The following is a 19,005-nucleotide window of genomic DNA, read 5'->3' as shown; positions in this document are numbered from 1 at the left end:
GGAAGATATGATGCTATACACCTGCCCAGACTCAACCTTGAGATGGGTGTGATGCAGCACTAAGCCAAGCCGGGCCGGGATTTCCGCATGTTTCCCCTCGCTTTTGCCCTTCTTTGAAAATTTGCTGCGAGTTCTCTTCCTTTATCTAAGGGTATTGCAGGATGTCTATGGCTTCTGAAATCAGGCCACACCTTGGTTTACATACATAATTACATACGGGTGTACATACTTTCTTTTAGTCTGTTACGCTAATACTCCCTTCCCCGCTCAACGTTGAAGAGATTGGCCCGCTGGGCAGACACTACGTACTGACTAGTACATTTCCGTTTTCCAACAAGTTAGATGCGAGTGCATCCCCATCCCTAAAGCTGCTGCAACGAGCCAACCCAAATGAACAAGAATACACTCGCTGTTTCATCATCATACGATGTCTATTGGAGTTTGCTGAGCTAGAAACAACGAGAGATTCGGCTTCTGAGTCTAATATGTGCATCTTGGGAGGCCTTCCAAGCGGCTGTGCTGTGTATGCACTTGGGTTATCTAGAATATGCCTGCAAACTTGTATTCAGGCAGGACAGGCAGGGCAGGACACGCATTCACGCCCACACGCCCACACTCACACACTTGATACTACCCCGTGTGTCACGCGAAGAAAGATAAAACGAAGCCTCCACACCCAGACAAGAAAAGGCCTAGAAGGCTAGGCTGACAGTTGACATAAATAAGTGCGGGGAGTTGATGACTGTCGAAGCCAAATGAAGGTGCTCTTTTTGCCTATGTCTTGAAGCTCCAACGAAATCCGCCATGACACAATTGCTACACAAGGGGAAAAAAGCGATTTACGAAGATTCGTCGTCTGTAAAACCGCTCCACATTAGCGATTCGGTCTAGGCCTTGGAGTTTTTCTATTACGGCCAGCATATCTATAAGCACTTTACCCTGCGTTGAGGTTGAAGGATAGGGTGGGATATCCGCTTACTTTATATACCTAGGAAAGGAAGCGAGGTGGGTTTTTACTTACTACATGCGCATTCTTTCTAGTCTGGAACTGGATTCAACTGGGGACAACGTTGGCTGTGGAGTGGAAGCGAGTAAACAACTAGACACAGAGCTTCTACAATTTTAAATAAGATCTTCTCCATGTATCAAAGAGGTATCGACATGACTTGCAATCCCTTTTCTCCTGGTAGCATGTGCCAATCTTTTACGGCAGGGCAAGAAGCGCTCCATCAGACAAAAAAAAAAGAAAAGAAGAGAAAAATAGAAATAAAAAAAAAACGCCCAAGACAGGTCAGAAGGAACGCGTCGGCGATTTCTTGCTCTTTTGGGCATACTTACAAAGCTTCCTTTTCCTCTCTGTTGGATGTGTTGGATGCCCCCCTGCCCCATGCCCCCTACCTAGATTTTCCTAGCTTTCTTTGCCTGGCCTGTTCTTGCCTGGCTTTGTCACCAGCACTCGGTTTTGTCATGAGCTCCAACAGAGAAGCAGGAGTGGCTGTAATAGTTTCCCGTATTTTCCACACCCCACAAGACCTGCACCAAACAAGTTAATCATGGAGTGCCCAATACTAATAATCTGGATACAACCTAGTGGCAATCAGCTATCAACAGAGTAGGTAGGTACTTCTACATAGCGCTTGCTGTATAAATATCTAGCCAACCTGACCCGTTCCCCGTTCTCCTACAGCCTCTTTCCATGTAATCATACTGCCTTCTTCCTCAGCATTACTCATAGCATCGGCAGGAAGGTGCATATAATTATTGAGGTCAAGCTCTTTCCTCTCTTCATACTGGGAACTTATTCTGTCTTCCATAAACTTCACCATCTATCCTGTATTCATTTTTTATCCTTTTCTTTTTTGCGCCATCCCGACTCCTAATACTCCTATCATTTCTATAGTTCTCATATGCTACTTTGCGGGGGGTATTCTTGATGGCTCATCAACTTTCTAATCCTTCTGGTCGGTTACTTCCTGTCCGCTCACATCTTCATCCCCCATACCGGGCACCACTGGCCCCAATCAGACCACCAAACATGTCGTCTCTCTCGGGCTCTCAGAGGCCAGCATCGCCTCCATTCAATACCGCCGTTCACTCCAGCAGCGCCTTTTGTCCCGAAGCTCGCCCTGATGAGGACTGGACCAAGGAGTCAGATCTCGCAACTCGCCGTCGCTTGCAAAATCGTATTGCTCAGCGCAATTATCGTACGTTTCAATCATACCATCTCTAGTCCATGTGCCCAAATACAAGAAAATATCATTAACTTCTATTGCTATATAGGCAAGCGAAAGAGAGAAGAAAAGCTGGAAACTGATCGGCGGAACAGTGGGGAAGCCCCAGATAGTCACTCTTTAGAGCAGGCTGAGAATCGGCCCCGGCGGCGATCGAAACATACTCGAACGCCTTCTCAAAGAGATGAGCGTGACAATCTAGGCCATCCAGATGGAGTTTTGCCTGGCTTGGCGTCTACCTTTGCCGCCAGCTCAAGAACGAGATACCCATCTCCACCTGGCAATATGTCGAGCAACATCAACTGGACTGCCACAAATTATGATACTCCCATGCCCACTGTATCAGCATCGACATTCCTTCCTGCTCCGTCATCCTATTTACCCCATGGAAATATTAGCTTCTCTCAAGCCAACCACTCTGCATATAACGCGACTCCAGGACTTGCAGGTCAATCGGCTTTCTTTGGCCATGCTTCTCCAGAAAGTACAATGCATGCACACTCACCGCCTCCTCCTGGAACAAGTGAGCATCTTCTTTCGCCTAACCTGGCTAACTCCAGCCCGTCTCCCACCCATCAGTACGCTACACTATCCGGGTCCTCACAGGTTGGGTCGCCTCCTGTTTACGATAGCAATGTCGAGTATAGCTATGACATGGGCTCCTCTGTATCAAGCCAGTACCGGCCACAATACCATGGCCAGAATTATAACTCCTCCTATGGGATGGCATCTGTCCCGCCAGCTTGTGTCCCACGAGGACCAGCCAGCTTTTATACGCCTCCAGACATGATGTGAAGCTCGTAATCAGTGTCGTCACTAATTTACCCAAAAGTTTCATATCTTTTTTTTTCTCGCGCAAAGACATTATTTCAAAGCACCCGACTTACTTTGTCGTCTTTTTTAAGCTCCTGACTTATCTCAAGCTCTGCTAGTTTCGCTTCGGCGCTAGCGCGGGGCTATCGTCCCACTTTATTGACTGTTTTCATTCGCTTGACCCGGGATGTGGGTTTCACCACAGTTCTAGGGAACTGTCTTTCTTTTTTTTTTTTTTAAATTCCCATATTGTCTTATAGTTACGTGGTTCCAGTCCATCTCGAGATTCCGTTCTATAAACTTTTTTTTTCATTTTCGTTCAGAATGGCCGAAATTTTCGTTGAGTGAACGGACAAACGACAAATTGATACGTAGGATATACATCAAATACCAGCTTATAGGTTCATAGTAAAAAAGAGGTATCCAGTATTAGCGGTCGCTTGTTGTATTATATTACCGAAAGGCCAGTGTTATAACACAAATCTCTAATCATATTAAAACTCAACAAACACTGAAATAGATTGATCATAACCTTACTATGTAAACCTCACATGCTGATCATATCTTTTGTTCTGTTTGACCCATGTATGGTATATTATTATTATACCTCTTGTAATACAAGTCGACAACTTCGGTACAGTCAAGCTCACTTATCAAAATGGTCTTGACAGGGAAACGTCACATTGCATAGATAGAATTTGGTATGGGATAATGAGGCATAGACATGAAAAACAGCCTGTACAACCAAACTAAGGACAATAGTGATGCCATCACGCAGCATGCATCACGTGACCTTATTGGCTTCGGTTGCACAGGAATATGACATCTTTAGCCCCACATTTATGGCTAGAAAACATCCAACTTGTCTTGACGGGTTTGCGAAATTCATCGCCAAAAACAATCGTCGCGTACGAACTCTCTAATTCCTCCTTCTTTTCCCACATCATTCACCTCATACTATTGCACGACATTCCCGAATAGAAATATAGCCTGCAACAAAAACTACAACCTCCGTTTAACGCTTATTACTATGTCTAATCAATCTGAACTAGAGCAAGATCGCTTGCTCTATCAAGAACAGGTGTGCTAACCTATGGCTTTTGCTTTTCGTACAACATCTGCAAGCTATCTATCTACTAACAGTGTATTACAGCTCAATCTAGTTGAATCGCAACTCAAAGAAGATTCAGATAATGGCGAGCTGAAAGGCTTGAGAGAAGAGTTGACTCAAATCATATCCTTTCTTAATGAATCATTGGCTGAGCTGAAACCCAAGGAACCGCAACCTGCTACTACCCAGACTATCTCCACTTCCGCTTCCACAGGTCTCAAGAAGACCGTCTCGACGACCCAACCAATTGCTGCTGTACCAGCGGCGAACCACACAGATGATGAAACAACTACCTATCGAGTTAACGATATCGTTTTGGCCCGCTGGGTCTCGGGCGACCGAGGCTTTTACCCTGCACGAATCACCTCGATCACAGGCTCAATTACGGCTCCAGTATATACAGTAAAGTTCAAGAGCTACGATACATCAGAGACTCTGCGTGCACGCGACATTAAGCCGTTTAGCAATAAGCGTAAGGCTGACGACACACTTATCTCTGATAGCGCACCCGTTTCTATGACATCCGGCTCTTCTACACCTGCTGTTGAATCTCCATCAACTTTTTCGCCTATCCCCAATGCTCCTGGAGCCTCGGCTGCTACCGGCACCGTAGTTTCGGCTGCAGCAAGTTTATATCCAGACCAGGTTGCTAGGATGCGTGCCGAAAAGGGCACCTTGGATGGCGAAGATAAGCCTCGTAAGGCTAAGAAGATGAAGGCTAACAAAGAACTGGAGGCGGGAAAGTCGAAGTGGCAGGATTTTCAGACGAAGTCCAAGTTTGGAAAGACGCAGAAGAAAGACAGCATGTTCCGAACTCCCGAGGGCGTGAATGGCCGGGGTAAGTCTTTTTTGAACCTCACGAACATGATGGTGGGGCCCGTAAAATGGGTTAGTTGATCTGATTTACTGATACTTTTCTAGTTGGATTTACCGGGTCTGGAAAGGCCATGCGCAAAGACTCAGCAAGAACACGACATGTGTATCAACCAGCAGACGATATGGATTAGCTTGTAATGGCGTCTTACTGCCATCACTTATTTCATGATATAGTGTAGCTGGAGTTTTGTAGAACTTTCTTCTTTTTGGTTTGGATTGCTTTTGCTACACACTACTTCGGCAACGCAACACATATTTTTTTGTCACACTAACACTATTACTCTTTATCCTGTTCCCCCGCAAGCAAGGTACTCCTTCTGCGTCTATGGATGAGACATGACGATAGGATGGACATGTATAGCCGGGATTTTAGGGCTGTTGGCCTGTCATAAGAACGTCGTCACCTTCAAGTATTTATTTTCAGCCCATTTATTATTTAGGTCTAAGGATTAAATGAAGTTTCCTTGATTTTAGCTTGAACCTTAATCGTTAACTTAGTTCATGAGACCAATCTTGGCTGCGATTCTCTCGGCAATTGAGAAAAAGGCTTGTGACCTACCGTTCTCGGTATCTATAGCTACAGTAGGTCGCCCAGTGTCCGCATCATGGCCTATGGCTTGATCAAGGGGTATATCACCCAGAAAATCTACCTGGTGCTCCTCGCAAAGAGCACCCATTCGCTGGTTGCCACCAAACACATGAGAGTCATGATGACAATTAGGGCATGTAAAAAGGGACATATTTTGGACCATGCCGAGTATGTTGACATTAGTCTTTTTAAACATGTTGATGCCCTTCAATGCGTCCTTAACTGCAAGAGTATGAGGAGTAGATACTATCACAGCACCTGCAAAAAGAATATATCAGTAAACACACACACACACCTAACTCCCCATTCTGGCACATGATTGGATAATGGGGTGACGCACCTTCTAGAACTACCTGTTGCGTGATCGTAAGCTGAGTATCGCCGGTTCCCGGCGGCAAGTCCAAGACTAACACATCAAGCTCGCCCCAATCTACTTCATGGAGAAGCTGTTGAATAGCTTTGATGACCATTGGGCCACGCCACACTACGGGCTGCTCTTCGCCAACTAAATACCCCATTGACATCGTTTTGACACCATATCCAGTGAGTGGCATGAGTTGGTTATCTGAAAGTCTATGCTGTTAGATACCCTTCAGTCGAAATAAAGAATGAAAAAGCCTACACTCGGATAATCGCGGTTCCCCGCTAAGATTGAAAATGGTAGGGATCGAAGGACCAAAAATATCAACGTCTAAAATGCCCGCTTTGAACCCCATACGGGCGAATGATAAAGACAGGTTGGCTAAAATTCAGTTCCATCACCTGTCAGCGGCTGAGTCAAAAAAAAACATAGCATGGCAAGCGACATCTCAGCAGTCTGCTTTGCCTATTCTGAACACAGACACACACCAGCAATTGTGCTTTTGCCTACACCACCCTTAGCGGAGGACACTGCGATGACCTTGTTGACGCCCCGGATATTTCTCTTCTTTGGCATCCGCGGCCAATAAGGCGGTGTTCCCGATCGCGGGAGTCCCTAAGGGGAAAAATACACGTAATGTGCGCGTTAATATAAGAGAGAGATTGTGTACTTAGATTATACTGTCAGGTCGTACCAATGGATTTTCATGGGCACGCAGCAAAGTGCGATGCAATAGTCTCGAGATCGTCCCATGCATTTTATAACACCAACATGGCAGCAACCAAAAAACAATTGATGAACGCAGCTTTTGAGTTTTGAACGCGAGATCTGTCCCAAGTTACGATAGTATTGATTAGTCAGCTTTACTGAGGGTGTGGTGATTTTGCCAGCAAGAATTTCAATTTAGTCTATCTACGTAATTTTCTAGAGCTTGTGATATATGGTCAGTCACGTGACATGACACGGTGTGCTGGGTGACTTCCCATCATCACTACCGAGATCACTACAGAGGGACAACTACAGCATTAATGACAGGATAATTAAAGGCTAAATAAATGGATTTTAATGCACACTGTAGGCAGAGGATACTCTTTTCCTGTCAGCCAACAACTCAAATCAAAGAAAAAAGAGAATACCAAGTCAAAAAAGCACAATGACAATATACACGAACGAAAGAAAGAAAAAAAGGGAAGTCCTAACACCATCCATCTTCGTACAATGCCATAAGATATCCCGAGGCTAACAAGTCAATTTACCATACTCAATTAACCTTTAACGCGTCATGATACCTTTGTAATATGCTATGCTAAGGTCAATTGAGTACTTCAGGTGACCATCCTCCGTAAGAGGGATGGATAAAACACGGTGAAGTAGCGAGTCCTATTGAGATTATATTAGTACTATGTTCAATACAATCAGCGAGAACTGATAAGCTATAGTCTTAGTTAACCTACCTGAGAAACCTCAGTAATAATGCGAGCGAGAATGCTGCTCATCTCAGACACAGCCGCAGTAACTAAAGCATCTTGGTTGACAGAGGCCTCCTGCATCGCGGGTAGAGTTGACAACATCTTGGTCAGCAAGGAAATCGGCACACTTTCCTTCTTAGTCTTGATGGTGATTATGGACAGAAAATCCTGGTACACATCTCCACCCAAAGACCAGTTGGGAATGGCATCATGACGATCCTCAAACTCGGTCAGAATTGACGATAACAGCTTGTAGTCACGCTCAATGATGGCCAAAGGTGCCACCTCTTCTGTAAACCGCTGATGGGCCTCCACAAGTGCACCTGCTCGCAGAAGGCAGTGGACTTCAGCTGGGGCATCGTGCATGACACTCCGCATATACAAAGCCTGTGACTCCCAGACCCAGGCGGCTGGAATTTTGAATACTTGAGTAAGTGTAATAAACGTATCATCACTCTCAATACCAATCGATCCAGCGTTTTGAGCCAGTTGATCCCGGATTGCCTTGGCCCGCGAGTCAGGATCATGTATATGTAAAAGGACAAACACAGCCTGAAGCCAGCTTCCCTCATTTATCAACTGGGAGGCAAATGAAAGAGTTGCAGAATCGGCTTGAGTTTCACTATTGGCCCCAAATGACAAGTCAGTGACAGATGATAAGGCCTGACCCAACTGCCAGGAGAGTCGCCAATCAAGAGGCGACATCTGGGAGTTCTCGGGGCAAATAACACACTCAAGACCAATATCAATCCCAGCATATAGTTTCAGAAGACCCCAAAGAAGATCTTGACGCTGATCCCGGGCCTTGTCATCCCATAATGGGGCAATGGCCTGCTTGATAAACCATGGCATGGGCAGAGGCTCCAGGCCCTGGGAAATATCATCGTGAAACTTGCGAATTGCGACTGCTAGACTATCATTGGGTGAAGTGGCATACCAGAGGCGAAGGCCAAAGGCTTGCATCCAGTCCAGGGAAAACTTGGTCGAAATGATAAACGAATCAATACGGTCCTGGGGAGGGACACCCTTGATACCTTCGCACACACAAACATTGCCAGCAATCATCTCGTATATAGCACGAATGGGCTCTGAAAGCTCTGAAAGCATCATAGCGTCTCTCCATCCACTCAGTTGATCGCGCATGTCATTCTTAAGAGTTTCGTCAGTGCCAATCAAGGAAACCAAGGTGGCAAGATGGAAGTTCTTGCCGTCAAGAAGATGTTTACATGCCTCTTGAACACGATGTCCAGCAAGCGATGCAACAGCCTTCATCTCAAGAGACTTGGAAAATGCAGCTTCCGTGGCACATGACGAAGCTACAAGATCAGTCCAAAACGCAGAGAGCTTATCCTTACGATCCCGAGAAGACCCGTCCTGGATGGGATCAAAAAGGATGCTAGCAAGGTCCCAAACCAGCTTTTCGTGAGCAGCTCCAGTATCCGAAGTATTCCGATCCTGGAACATTGTCTTAAGCGAAGGTATATCCAGAGAAGCCTTAGGAACACCATTCAAGATATTGACTTTTGTGTGTCGCATATGGTTATCGAGAAGATGAGCAGCTCGGTCCGCAGAAAGTCTGCCCAGCCGAACCCCGGAAAGCTCATCTGGGAGTCGACGGTTTTGAATCGAGAGAATGCTGTTATCATTGAGGTTCATCGGTTGTAAGGATTTTTGCGCAGGCCGAGTAGCCATGACCATAGTTCCATCAGTCCCCCACCGTACCCGAGTCGTGGTGGGGATGTTGGTCGGAGCATTAGCAACTTTTGGTTGACGATCATAAGGCCACTAAAATCAGGCAATGGGTTTTCGTCAGTAAAGACATGCTCAAAAAATAAAAGGGAGAAACAGAAGAAAAAGCAATACGGTTAGTATTGGAGGAGAACAGGAAGGTAAAAGTAAATGAGCTCCTTGCAACATATATTATATGGCTTTTATTAGAACCAAGTCATGTTGTTCTTCTTCCTGGATGGGATATCTAAACAAGGGTGACACTACGCACCTGAACAAAGCCTCGGGGCTGGGGCTGAGGCTTGGGCTTAGAGGATGGCCTCTCAAATAAAGAGTTCATCAAATCAATTGTTGTAGCAAAGCCACGGCCTTCACCAATAATTCCCAGGAGCTCGCGTTCCTCCTCCTCAGAGTCCACAATGCCGGGTTGCGCAGCCAGGTTCATGGGCATTAGCTCAGCATTGCCATCCCTAAACTGAACGCGGTCCCGCTTGACCGGGCTAACGGTCTTCTTAAGCATATCCATCCAGTCATTGCCATCTGTAACCTCAACACGAACAGGGCCAGCAGACATCTTGAGGGCTCGCATACGAGCTCGTAGAACGCCACCACCAGGTGCTTCCTCATCATCACCTAAATCATCATCCTCGCTCTCATCATTGTTCATGTCTTCTTCCATAACCTCCGAAGAAGCCGACGAGTAGTCTTCAAAGTGCTCCGCAGCATGATGCTTTCCAGTAGTGAGACTCGCCATGTCCTCACCCTCAGAAGCGGCATATTCGTCACCAAGATCACTATCCTCAACAGATAGCATGATTTGATTCGGTCCCGAACCTACGGAGCTAACCCCTAAAAAAGACTGGAGATGAGACTCGACTCGAGGCTGGGTGTTGGTCGCAGCGACGGAATCAAAAGTTCCAGGTAGGGCTAAACGCTTGTTACGGAAATCAAAAGTGTCATCTGGATCAGAGCCAAAAGAATCGCTCGAGGGGCTGAGGATAGAGCACTCACCATCCAAATCAACTTGATTTTGGGGAGCAGCTAGAGCGGTTTCAGTAGACTCAGGAAACTCAGTAGCATCAGCATCAGACTCATCTTCGTCATCTAGACCATAAGTCGTGAAATGCTCAACGGAGAAAACCCAAACGCCAGATTCCGAATCATATTCCTCAAATTCAGTATCAACAATGCGACGAAGGCGGTTCACATGCTTGGCAATGCGTGTCTCATCACTTGTGTCTCTCTTACCACGCGGCCACGACTGCTCAAGGGTAATGCGAGCAGGAACATTTAGGCCTCGGCCCATGGGAGGCTTTTTCTCCGCAATAGGGTAAACAGTGGCGGAGCGGGTCTCGAGAATGACAATATTATCAACTATGTCGTCAATGTCGATGTTGCTGAGATCAACCGGAACCTTGAATTGAACCTGGCCAACATTTTCACGGCCAACAGTGAAGTCGACGACGCTCTGGCGCTGAAGGCGGTTCATACTGGAAAGCTCCTTTATCGATGGTGACATCCAATACTGACCCGGAAGACTGTCCTTACCAGTACTAGGGGTAGGCACTGGTGAGCCGATCTCTTCTTCATGAACGATGGCGAGTTCATTGCCCTTGACAGAATCGTGAAGCGACGGCATGCTGACGCTAGCCTTGATCCCCCGTTCACTATTAGCCAAAGCCGAAACCCGCGATTTAGGGGCAGATGAGACTTCTTCCTTATCACTGTTAACACCGCCATTTGTCTCGAAAGACACACGCTTGCTCAACTTTCGTGTGCTACCACTAGCGACAGGAGCAGGGTTGGAGGAAGATTCAATTAACGGCTTTTCTTTGGAAGGTGTTGAAAACAAGTCGCTTCGAACATCGCGATTGATGATTAGTTTCTTATTACCAGAATTGAGGCTTCCACTACCGCCGTAGTACCGAGACGTAGTGCTTGACGAAAAAGCACCCGGTGTAAGGATGCTGTTGGTGGCAAGACCGTTGTTGGTGCCACTAGAGCCTTCCTCGCCCCCATAAGTTCGACGAAGGCTGTTTGTCGAAAGACTTCTACTAAGACCACGAGACAAGCTGGTAGCTAGCAAGCTACGGCCCAGACCACTAGGTGTGCCGGATATGCTTGCAGGACTACTCGGTGTTCCATAGGTGCTATATGAGAATCCAAAGCCACGTTTCTGTGGAGTGGCATAGCGAGAGCTGGAGGCTGGGTTCAGTTTGTACATTGGCAGAACATTGCTCTTCTTAGCTTTCCCCTTGGTTGACAATGGCGTTGCCAGGGGGCCAGGATTAGATACCTCTCCACTAGAAAGACCAGCGAATAAAGAAGCATTACCATATGCGGAAACATCATTGATACTAGCGTTTAGGCCCTGAGCGCCCGTACCAACATTTTGGTTGCCCGTCAAGTTGCTCTGGCCTAGAAGAGAAGAACCGGCTTGCGCACCTCCAAACAATGAACCTCCAGCCTGGGAGTTTTGCATACCAAAAGCCCCCGTTCCAGCAGTCTGTGTTTGACCAAAGAGGGAAGGCTTTTGCTGAGTCTGGCCAGCTGCTCCAAATAGACCTCCAGTGGCTTGTATAGTGGTGTTAGCTGCACCAGCATTCCCAAACACGCCACCACCAGCTGTAGCGGCAGGTGCATTGTTTCCGAAGAGACCACCAGATGTAGCAGGCTTAGCAGCACCGAAGAGACCGCCACCAGTAGTGCCAGAGTTAGCGTTGTTCGCTGCGCCAAAGGCATTGGTAGTAGTAGTGGCGTTATTGGCTGCGTTGTTACCAAATAGTCCTCCGCCAGTTGCAGGGGTTGTCGTTTGAGCAGCCCCGAACAAACCACCAGGCTTCGCAGCATTGTTGTTACCGAACAGACCCCCCCCTGTTGAAGAGATCGTGTTGGTAGCACCAAATGCATTAGTTGAGGCAGCTGCAGTAGTATTGTTGTTTCCGAAAAGTCCACCCCCAGTATTAGCAGCAGGAGTGGCGCCACCGCCAAAGAGACCTCCACCTGTAGTTCCAGTGTTTGTTTGACCGAACGCTCCGGGAGTAGCAGTGTTGGACTGACCAAAAGCCCCAGTGGTTGTTCCGGTAGTATTATTAGAGCCAAATGCACTACCAAATGCATTTGTGGCAGGCTTAGCAGCGTTGTTACCAAACAGTCCACCACCAGCAGCTGGAGTGTTAGTTTGGCCAAATGCACCGCCCGTGTTAGATCCGAAGGCATTGCTAGTGGTACCAGAACTAGCGGCATTACTGTTTCCGAAAAGTCCTCCACTAGGGGTGTTAGTGGTAGAAGCACCACCGAATAAGCCACCAGTGCCAGCAGGTTTTGCACCAAACATACCGCCGCCACTGCCAAACGCAGAAGTCGTGTTGTTATTGTTTGTGCCAAACCCGGTTGAGTTGGTGGTTGTCGTATTGTTGTTGGCCCCGAAAAGACCGCCGCCGCCGCCTGAAATGCTAGATCCGAAGGCAGAAGTTTGCGTCTGGTTGGTATTGTTGCTTGTACCAAAGGCTGATGTACCACTGCCAAAAGCATTCACACCAAAGGCACCGCCACCAGAAGCGTTGCCAAAACGGCGACCTTGGGCGTAGTCCACAAGACGCAGTTCATCTGCCGACCACTTCTTGTAGGCGTCCTGAAACAGAATGTTCTGGAAGGAATTAGTGGTTGTAGAGGAGCCTCCTTCTTTTTCTTGATATGCCTGAAACGGTATTGTGTTGGTTCCAGGCGGGTCGCCAGCATTTCCAATACCAGGGTTGTTAACGGCGCCAAACCCGCTTGGCGTATTATTACCGCCGCCACCAAACAAGCCACCACCTGCAGAGGTCGATCCAAACCCAGTGCCAGTAGTAGCAGGCTTGTTAGCACCAAACAAGCCATTACCTGAGCTCGAGCCAAACCCAGAAGTTGTTGTTGTGTTATTGTTGCCTCCAAATGCCCCGAACGTGTTGCCGCTAGTAGTGGTGTTGTTGTTGTTATTCGAGGAACCGAAAAGACCGCCGCCACTAGCTGGCGTCCCAAAGGTAGACTTGTTAGCACCGAAGGCGCTTGTCGTATTCGTAGATCCAAAGCCACCTGCAGAGAAGGTCATTGTTAGTTCTGGTAAATATATGACAAAGATTTTGGCGGAAAGAATGCTCGTATTCATCACATTAGACACAAATCCAAGTCACATCTGTGATATAAAATCCTAATGATGTAAACTAACATCAAAAGACCACGACATGACAGTGTCTTTAGACTGCAACCAAAATCAGATATATGGTGGTTAAATATCCCTTACCAGGTGTAGAGGTGTTGTTTGTGTTGGCGCCAAAGCCAAAACCACCAGAGCTTTGGTTGTTATTGTTCGACTGGCCGAAGCCGCCGAAGCCACCAAATGACATTGTGGCAGCGGGTAGTTAACGAGCCTATTTACAAAACTAAACTCGACTTCGCTCGGCACAGCCGCTGGGGTTCGGTTGAGAATAAGGATTGGGCGTTGGGCGTTGGCTGTTCTATAGTGCGCGGTGCAGTCTGGTGGCAATTGCCTTTGAAATCGTGATGCAAGTAGCCCGTCGAGCGATCTGTCGCTGTAACTACAGAGTACAGACAGAAAGACGTTATAGCGCTAGATTATGATTTCGAAATTAGAATTCGCCTTGCGTGCATGCGAACAAGGCCGCAAAAATAAGTATCTGTTTTTGGGAGGGAAGAAAGAGTTAAAGAAAATCAACGAACCTTATCGCGTAGAGGGGATATACAAGAGTCTTTTGTCGATAGACTACTGAGGAAATAAAGCACAATCACAGAGTGAAGAACGCGACAATTCAAGACAATTCAAGGCTGATAATTAGAAATCGTCGGTATGGCACGGAGCCAAGTGCGAGGGAAGCAAAAGTAAATAATGGCGAGCAAACAAGGCGCGTAAAACAGTTGCCCTGCGAAAAGAGAAAAGAAAAAAAGAATTCCAGTACAAAATGCCAGAAGGAAAAGAGAAAAAAAGACAAATATGGATGAAATTAGTTTTCCAGACGAGGCCACAAAGTCAAGCAGATGATCAAATCGTCTGCTTTTTGCCTTATAGTCAAATCTTTACAAGGGAGAAAAAACTGGAAAGGATTTTCAGGCAAGGCTGCGATTTCTAAAAGCTGAAGCGTGTCGAGCTTGCACATATAAAGATCAGGCCGCGCGTATGATTGGTCGAAGCTTAGCTCCTGCCTAGTCTTTGCCTAACCTAGTATTGCGAAGCTGGTTGCACCAAACATCCAACATCTGTTAACCCTAATAATCATCACCAACATGCCCTCCACTATCATCTATATATACTTTATTATTTTTACCTTGCTAAATACTACAAAGAAACTAGTAGAGCTCTAAAACAATTATGCTACTCAATAGTAGAATTAATAGTCTCGAATTAACGTTCATGTCGAGTTAAGTACTTCAACTAACAACTATTAACTACAATGAGATAACATACACATATTGATGTAGTTCTTCTAGATAGCAAATTTAATCTCGAGTTTGATCGTAAAAGGTATAATACTATCGTGTTGTAATAGACACAATCTTGAATAAGGCGAGTTGGATTAATGGGCAAGAAAGATATAACTAGCCTGCCCAAGTATTGATTTCCGGCTTGACCTATAAATTGAAGCAAAATAAGAATACGATTCTTGCTACGATACCAAGTACCATATATAGGGTTAGGGTTTAAAATGCATCCTCTTCTAACGTCTCCTCCTTCCCCTGCTGCCCTTCGTGGGCTACGAAGTTTCAAAGTCTTTTCCATCATCTAGACTTCGTGATTTCACAAACCTAGAAGCCATCGAATTGTGGTACTATCCTAACACTGGGTTTTCTTTCGTCTCCATTTCTCCCCGAGAAAAAAATAATTCTTATTTCTACTTACCTACGACGCCTTGTTTCCCAAATACTAGTATATTGTCATTATCTGCATAGTATCTTGGTCCTCCCGCGATTCTACTCAACGCATTTACACCAAGTACTCAAAGACCTGGCTTGATTAATATTGGGAGCCCTACTTTTGCTACCCAAAAGCTCTCCGTTTTGCCGAGTCTGAGTAAAATTGAATGGTCTTGCGGCTGAGATACTTAACCTACTCTTATCAACCGACAGCACCTTGCTATTGAAACTTTGTCTGTTTCTGGTCTTTCAAACTCCGCATTACTGGCATAACTCAGTCCCTTCAATACTAGCTACACAAACAATGGCCCCTATATTGACTAACCGACAGGCTGAAGAGCTGTAGGTTGCCTTAAAATCCATTTCTTCTTTCAATTTTACATTTGAGTGCCGGCTAACCCCCTCTTTTTCACAGGCACAAATCTATCATCGCCTACGTGGCTGCCAATGGCTTACCAAATGCTACGACAGCCTTGCGCGAAGACTTGAACTTGAGCGAAGAGGTATTTGACACCGATACAGCCAAGAAATACGAGACGTTGTTAGAAAAGAAATGGACTAGTGTAGTGCGACTACAGAAAAAGGTAATGCGCATACCGAAACTAAAAACCAACATCAACACTATTACTAGGCATGGCCTAGGAGACCCGTTGGTAACAAAGTTCTATTTTATATTAACATTTCCTCCTTTTCTACCCTAGATCATGGAACTTGAAACCCGATGTGCGTCATTGCAATCTGAACTTGATAACGTCTCGCCCGCCTTCATGCCAAAGCGCAGCCAAGATCCTTCGTCCTGGCTACCCCGATCACCATCACGTCACTCTCTCGAATCCCATCGCGATACTGTCAATTCTGTGGCCTTCCACCCCGTATTTTCCTCTTTGGCTTCTGCCTCAGAAGATTGTACCATCAAAATCTGGGACTGGGAGTTTGGTGAATTAGAACGAACCATCAAGGCCCATACACAGGGTGTGCGGGATGTCGATTTTGGTGGACCTCGTGGCAATGTACTCTTGGCATCATGCAGTACTGATCTTACCATCAAATTGTGGGATCCCTCTGATGACTACAAAAACACACGCACACTAAAGGGCCATGATCATAGCATCAGCACTGTACGCTTCATTCCTGGTGGCAATCTCCTTGTCAGTGCTAGTGGTGACCAAACCCTACGCATATGGGATACTTCTACAGGATACTGCCTTAAGACATTACAAGGACATGCAGGCTGGGTACGGGATGTTTGCCCAGCTATTGATGGCCGATTTCTACTGTCCACGGGCAACGACCGCACTGTCCGGCTATGGGATGTATCGACGCCAAATCCCAAAAACACACTTACATTAACAGGCCACGAAAACGTAATTTCATGCTGTGCCTTAGCGCCACCATCATCATATCAATACCTGGCTACTTGGGCCGGTCTCAAGTCACCACCTCCAGCTACGGGCACAGCAGAGTTTATGGCCTCGGGCTCTCGCGACAAGACTATCAAGTTATGGGATTCGCGTGGTACATGCCTTGGGACACTTGTGGGCCACGACAACTGGATTAGCGCGATCGTCTTTCATCCTGGTGGAAAATATCTGTTATCAGTATCTGATGACAAGACCTTGCGTTGTTGGGATCTCAGCCAGGAAGGCAAGTGTGTCAAAGTACTCAACGATACCCATCAGCAGTTCATTACTTCATTGAGATGGGCATCAGCGCCAGCCTCCGCCGAGACGGCTAATGGCTCAGGCGATGGTGGGAACAAGACGGACGCCGCAAATGGCTTGAGCTCGCAAATCCGGTGCGTCATTGCAACAGCTAGCATGGATACTACTGTGAGAATATTTGCAAATTAAGGATTAAACAATCTCTCCAAAAACAACCACAGGTGCATCGGCTATTAAATTAATACACATAATGGCGGCATATGCACATCGTCACCAAGAACCTCTCTACCTACCGTGTGTCGACTTGGGCGTGTTTGTGTACAGAGCATGCATTAACGGGACTTGGAACTAGACATCAACAGCAATCAATCACTTCTTGATAATGAAAAATGGAAAACAACTACACGAATTGACCCACTACTTGCAAAAAAGCACGAACAATTCATCCAAGATATGAGAAAATTGAAATAAAGCCATGGGCTCAAGATGTTGTCAGCTTGCTGGTTGGTCCGAAGATGACCAGTGTAGTACCATCTTGGGAATATAACTTGTTGTTTTTTTGTTCCAGTTACCAAGTTCCTTTTTTATCTAGCTATTATTTGTAGTTGATTTGCTGATAGAGGAAACAAGGCGGCCCGTCAATCTAGTCATAAACAACTTTGTAAAGATGAAACAAATCGGATACCTATTTAAATAGAACATTAACATCTTGTCTCCCTTGCTTCATTATAAAAAATGAGGCTTCATGGTCTTTCCCCAGACATCTCAGACCCTAGACCTCAACAATCGCCTCACATGAGCTTACCATCGCTCTAATACACCTCTTCTAGGTTTGTGAAGTATTCCCATGATGCTAAGTGCCATATTAAACTTTGCCTGCTCCCCCCAACTTTTACATATCTAAGGTTCTACTTCTGACTTTCTCCTCTAGGCTGCTGAAAGAGATCCGGTTTTCGCTCTACTCCTATCTGTTCAGACCCAGATACGCTGCAACATCATACCCCGGTGTTGAGCCGTGTCCTAACAACGTACAAGCACAATTTTTCCTCAGCTTCAAATTTGTCTTTCCCCAACTCAGAGGCTCAGCTTGTGCATATTCCTGGCCGCCTGGGGCTCTCTTTAGGCCGGGGTAGAAAGAGAACCTCTAGCATCAGAAATAAAGAAAGTATCGTTTCACACACCGGTAAATACACCGCCGGGCACGAGGTGACTAGAGCCGAAGCTGTTCCGAGGCTCTGGCAGTAAGTGTACTACTGCAAGTTCCATTAGCACCAGGCTATATATCGCAGGGCAAATTGCTGGCCGTAATCGCGGTCCTGCTCACCACAATCATAGAAACCCAGAGCCGAGCAAGGTGTCAGTAATGCCGTTGACAGAAAACAAAACGATGCCATACCACAGGACAGCAGTGCCTCCCAACATGGCAGAAAGAAAGACGAAGCTGGTACAACGGCTGCGCAAGAATCAAATCTGCATCAATTTGGGTACAGGAGACATCAACGCCAAAGACAATGACATGGCATTTATTACAAAAGAAAAGGGGCAGGCTGTCCTTCCAGCATCCGAAAAAAGCCTTTCTGATAATAGCTTGCAGGAAGGATTCCTGATGGAGTATGATCGGCACGCAAAGTATTGGAGCTCAGATGACTACGCCAAGATCATAATTGAGGAAGATGAAGATAAAATTGGCACTCATAAATGTGCTGAAAAGGGAAGGGAAATAACTCTCATTCCACGAAACGAAGACACTGCAACTGAAGTTCTGCCATTTGACGGGTTTACCCAGCTCTCGCATTTCGATCTCGATATTTTCGAAGAACCAGATGCTCAATTAACTACTTGCGAGTTGGCCTGGCCAGCTAAAATCCCAGATCATGGTGAGACCGACGACTACTCGATAACTTCAATTCCATCTAGCGATATCACATGTCCCAACTCACCAACAGACTCAGCGCACCATGAAGGGGACTTTCCTGGTATGTGTGAGCTGTCTCAAGAGAATATGTCCGCGCCAACCCCATCAGATTATTTTGACCAAAAAGAGGAAGAAAAAATAGTGCTGGAGGCCTGTATTGAGGGTAATACATACCTAGCCATGGGCACACAGGGGGAGGACCTACTACGACAAGAGGGTGTTGAGCTAAACTCATCGAGGGTGCGCTTTGGGATCAGCATGGATAGATTTTCGTCATCAGTTGAATTTGGACGTGAGCTAGACGAGAAACTCTTGTAGAAAACAAGAAGATGTTGGTTGAAAGC

The 19,005-nt window shown here is 46.3% G+C and overlaps 5 protein-coding genes across 5 annotated transcripts; 4 read left to right on the top strand and 1 right to left on the bottom strand.

Moving 5' to 3' along the window:
* Positions 1-2,035: 2,035 nt before the first annotated feature.
* On the top strand, positions 2,036-3,026 carry HOO65_011076 (uncharacterized protein; the record flags this gene model as incomplete). Its single annotated transcript, XM_071006039.1, has 2 exons — positions 2,036-2,204; positions 2,281-3,026. 2 exons carry the CDS (start codon positions 2,036-2,038, stop codon positions 3,024-3,026), a joined length of 915 nt encoding a protein of 304 aa, XP_070862898.1.
* Positions 3,027-4,074: 1,048 nt separating this feature from the next.
* On the top strand, positions 4,075-5,162 carry HOO65_011075 (splicing factor PF30; the record flags this gene model as incomplete). The annotated part of the gene is made up of 3 exons (XM_071006001.1): positions 4,075-4,125; positions 4,198-4,993; positions 5,077-5,162. 3 exons carry the CDS (start codon positions 4,075-4,077, stop codon positions 5,160-5,162), a joined length of 933 nt encoding a protein of 310 aa, XP_070862897.1.
* Positions 5,163-7,253: 2,091 nt separating this feature from the next.
* On the bottom strand, positions 7,254-13,563 carry HOO65_011074 (Nucleoporin NUP145; the record flags this gene model as incomplete). The annotated part of the gene is made up of 4 exons (XM_071005231.1): positions 7,254-7,361; positions 7,436-9,235; positions 9,450-13,252; positions 13,461-13,563. The coding sequence occupies 4 exons, from the start codon at positions 13,561-13,563 to the stop codon at positions 7,254-7,256; spliced, it is 5,814 nt and encodes a 1,937-aa protein (XP_070862896.1).
* Positions 13,564-15,852: 2,289 nt separating this feature from the next.
* On the top strand, positions 15,853-16,935 carry HOO65_011073 (Nuclear distribution protein PAC1-2; the record flags this gene model as incomplete). Its single annotated transcript, XM_070999872.1, has 1 exon — positions 15,853-16,935. The coding sequence occupies one exon, from the start codon at positions 15,853-15,855 to the stop codon at positions 16,933-16,935; it is 1,083 nt and encodes a 360-aa protein (XP_070862895.1).
* Positions 16,936-18,166: 1,231 nt separating this feature from the next.
* On the top strand, positions 18,167-18,979 carry HOO65_011072 (uncharacterized protein; the record flags this gene model as incomplete). Its single annotated transcript, XM_070999871.1, has 1 exon — positions 18,167-18,979. The coding sequence occupies one exon, from the start codon at positions 18,167-18,169 to the stop codon at positions 18,977-18,979; it is 813 nt and encodes a 270-aa protein (XP_070862894.1).
* Positions 18,980-19,005: the final 26 nt, after the last annotated feature.

The sequence above is a fragment of the Ceratocystis lukuohia genome (assembly GCF_044167205.1).
Source record: "Ceratocystis lukuohia strain C4212 chromosome Unknown Supercontig1_pilon, whole genome shotgun sequence".
NCBI classification, from domain to species: Eukaryota; Fungi; Ascomycota; class Sordariomycetes; order Microascales; family Ceratocystidaceae; genus Ceratocystis; species Ceratocystis lukuohia.
The sequence above is the reverse complement of the archived record's forward strand: the minus strand, read 5'-3'. Positions and strand labels throughout refer to the sequence as shown.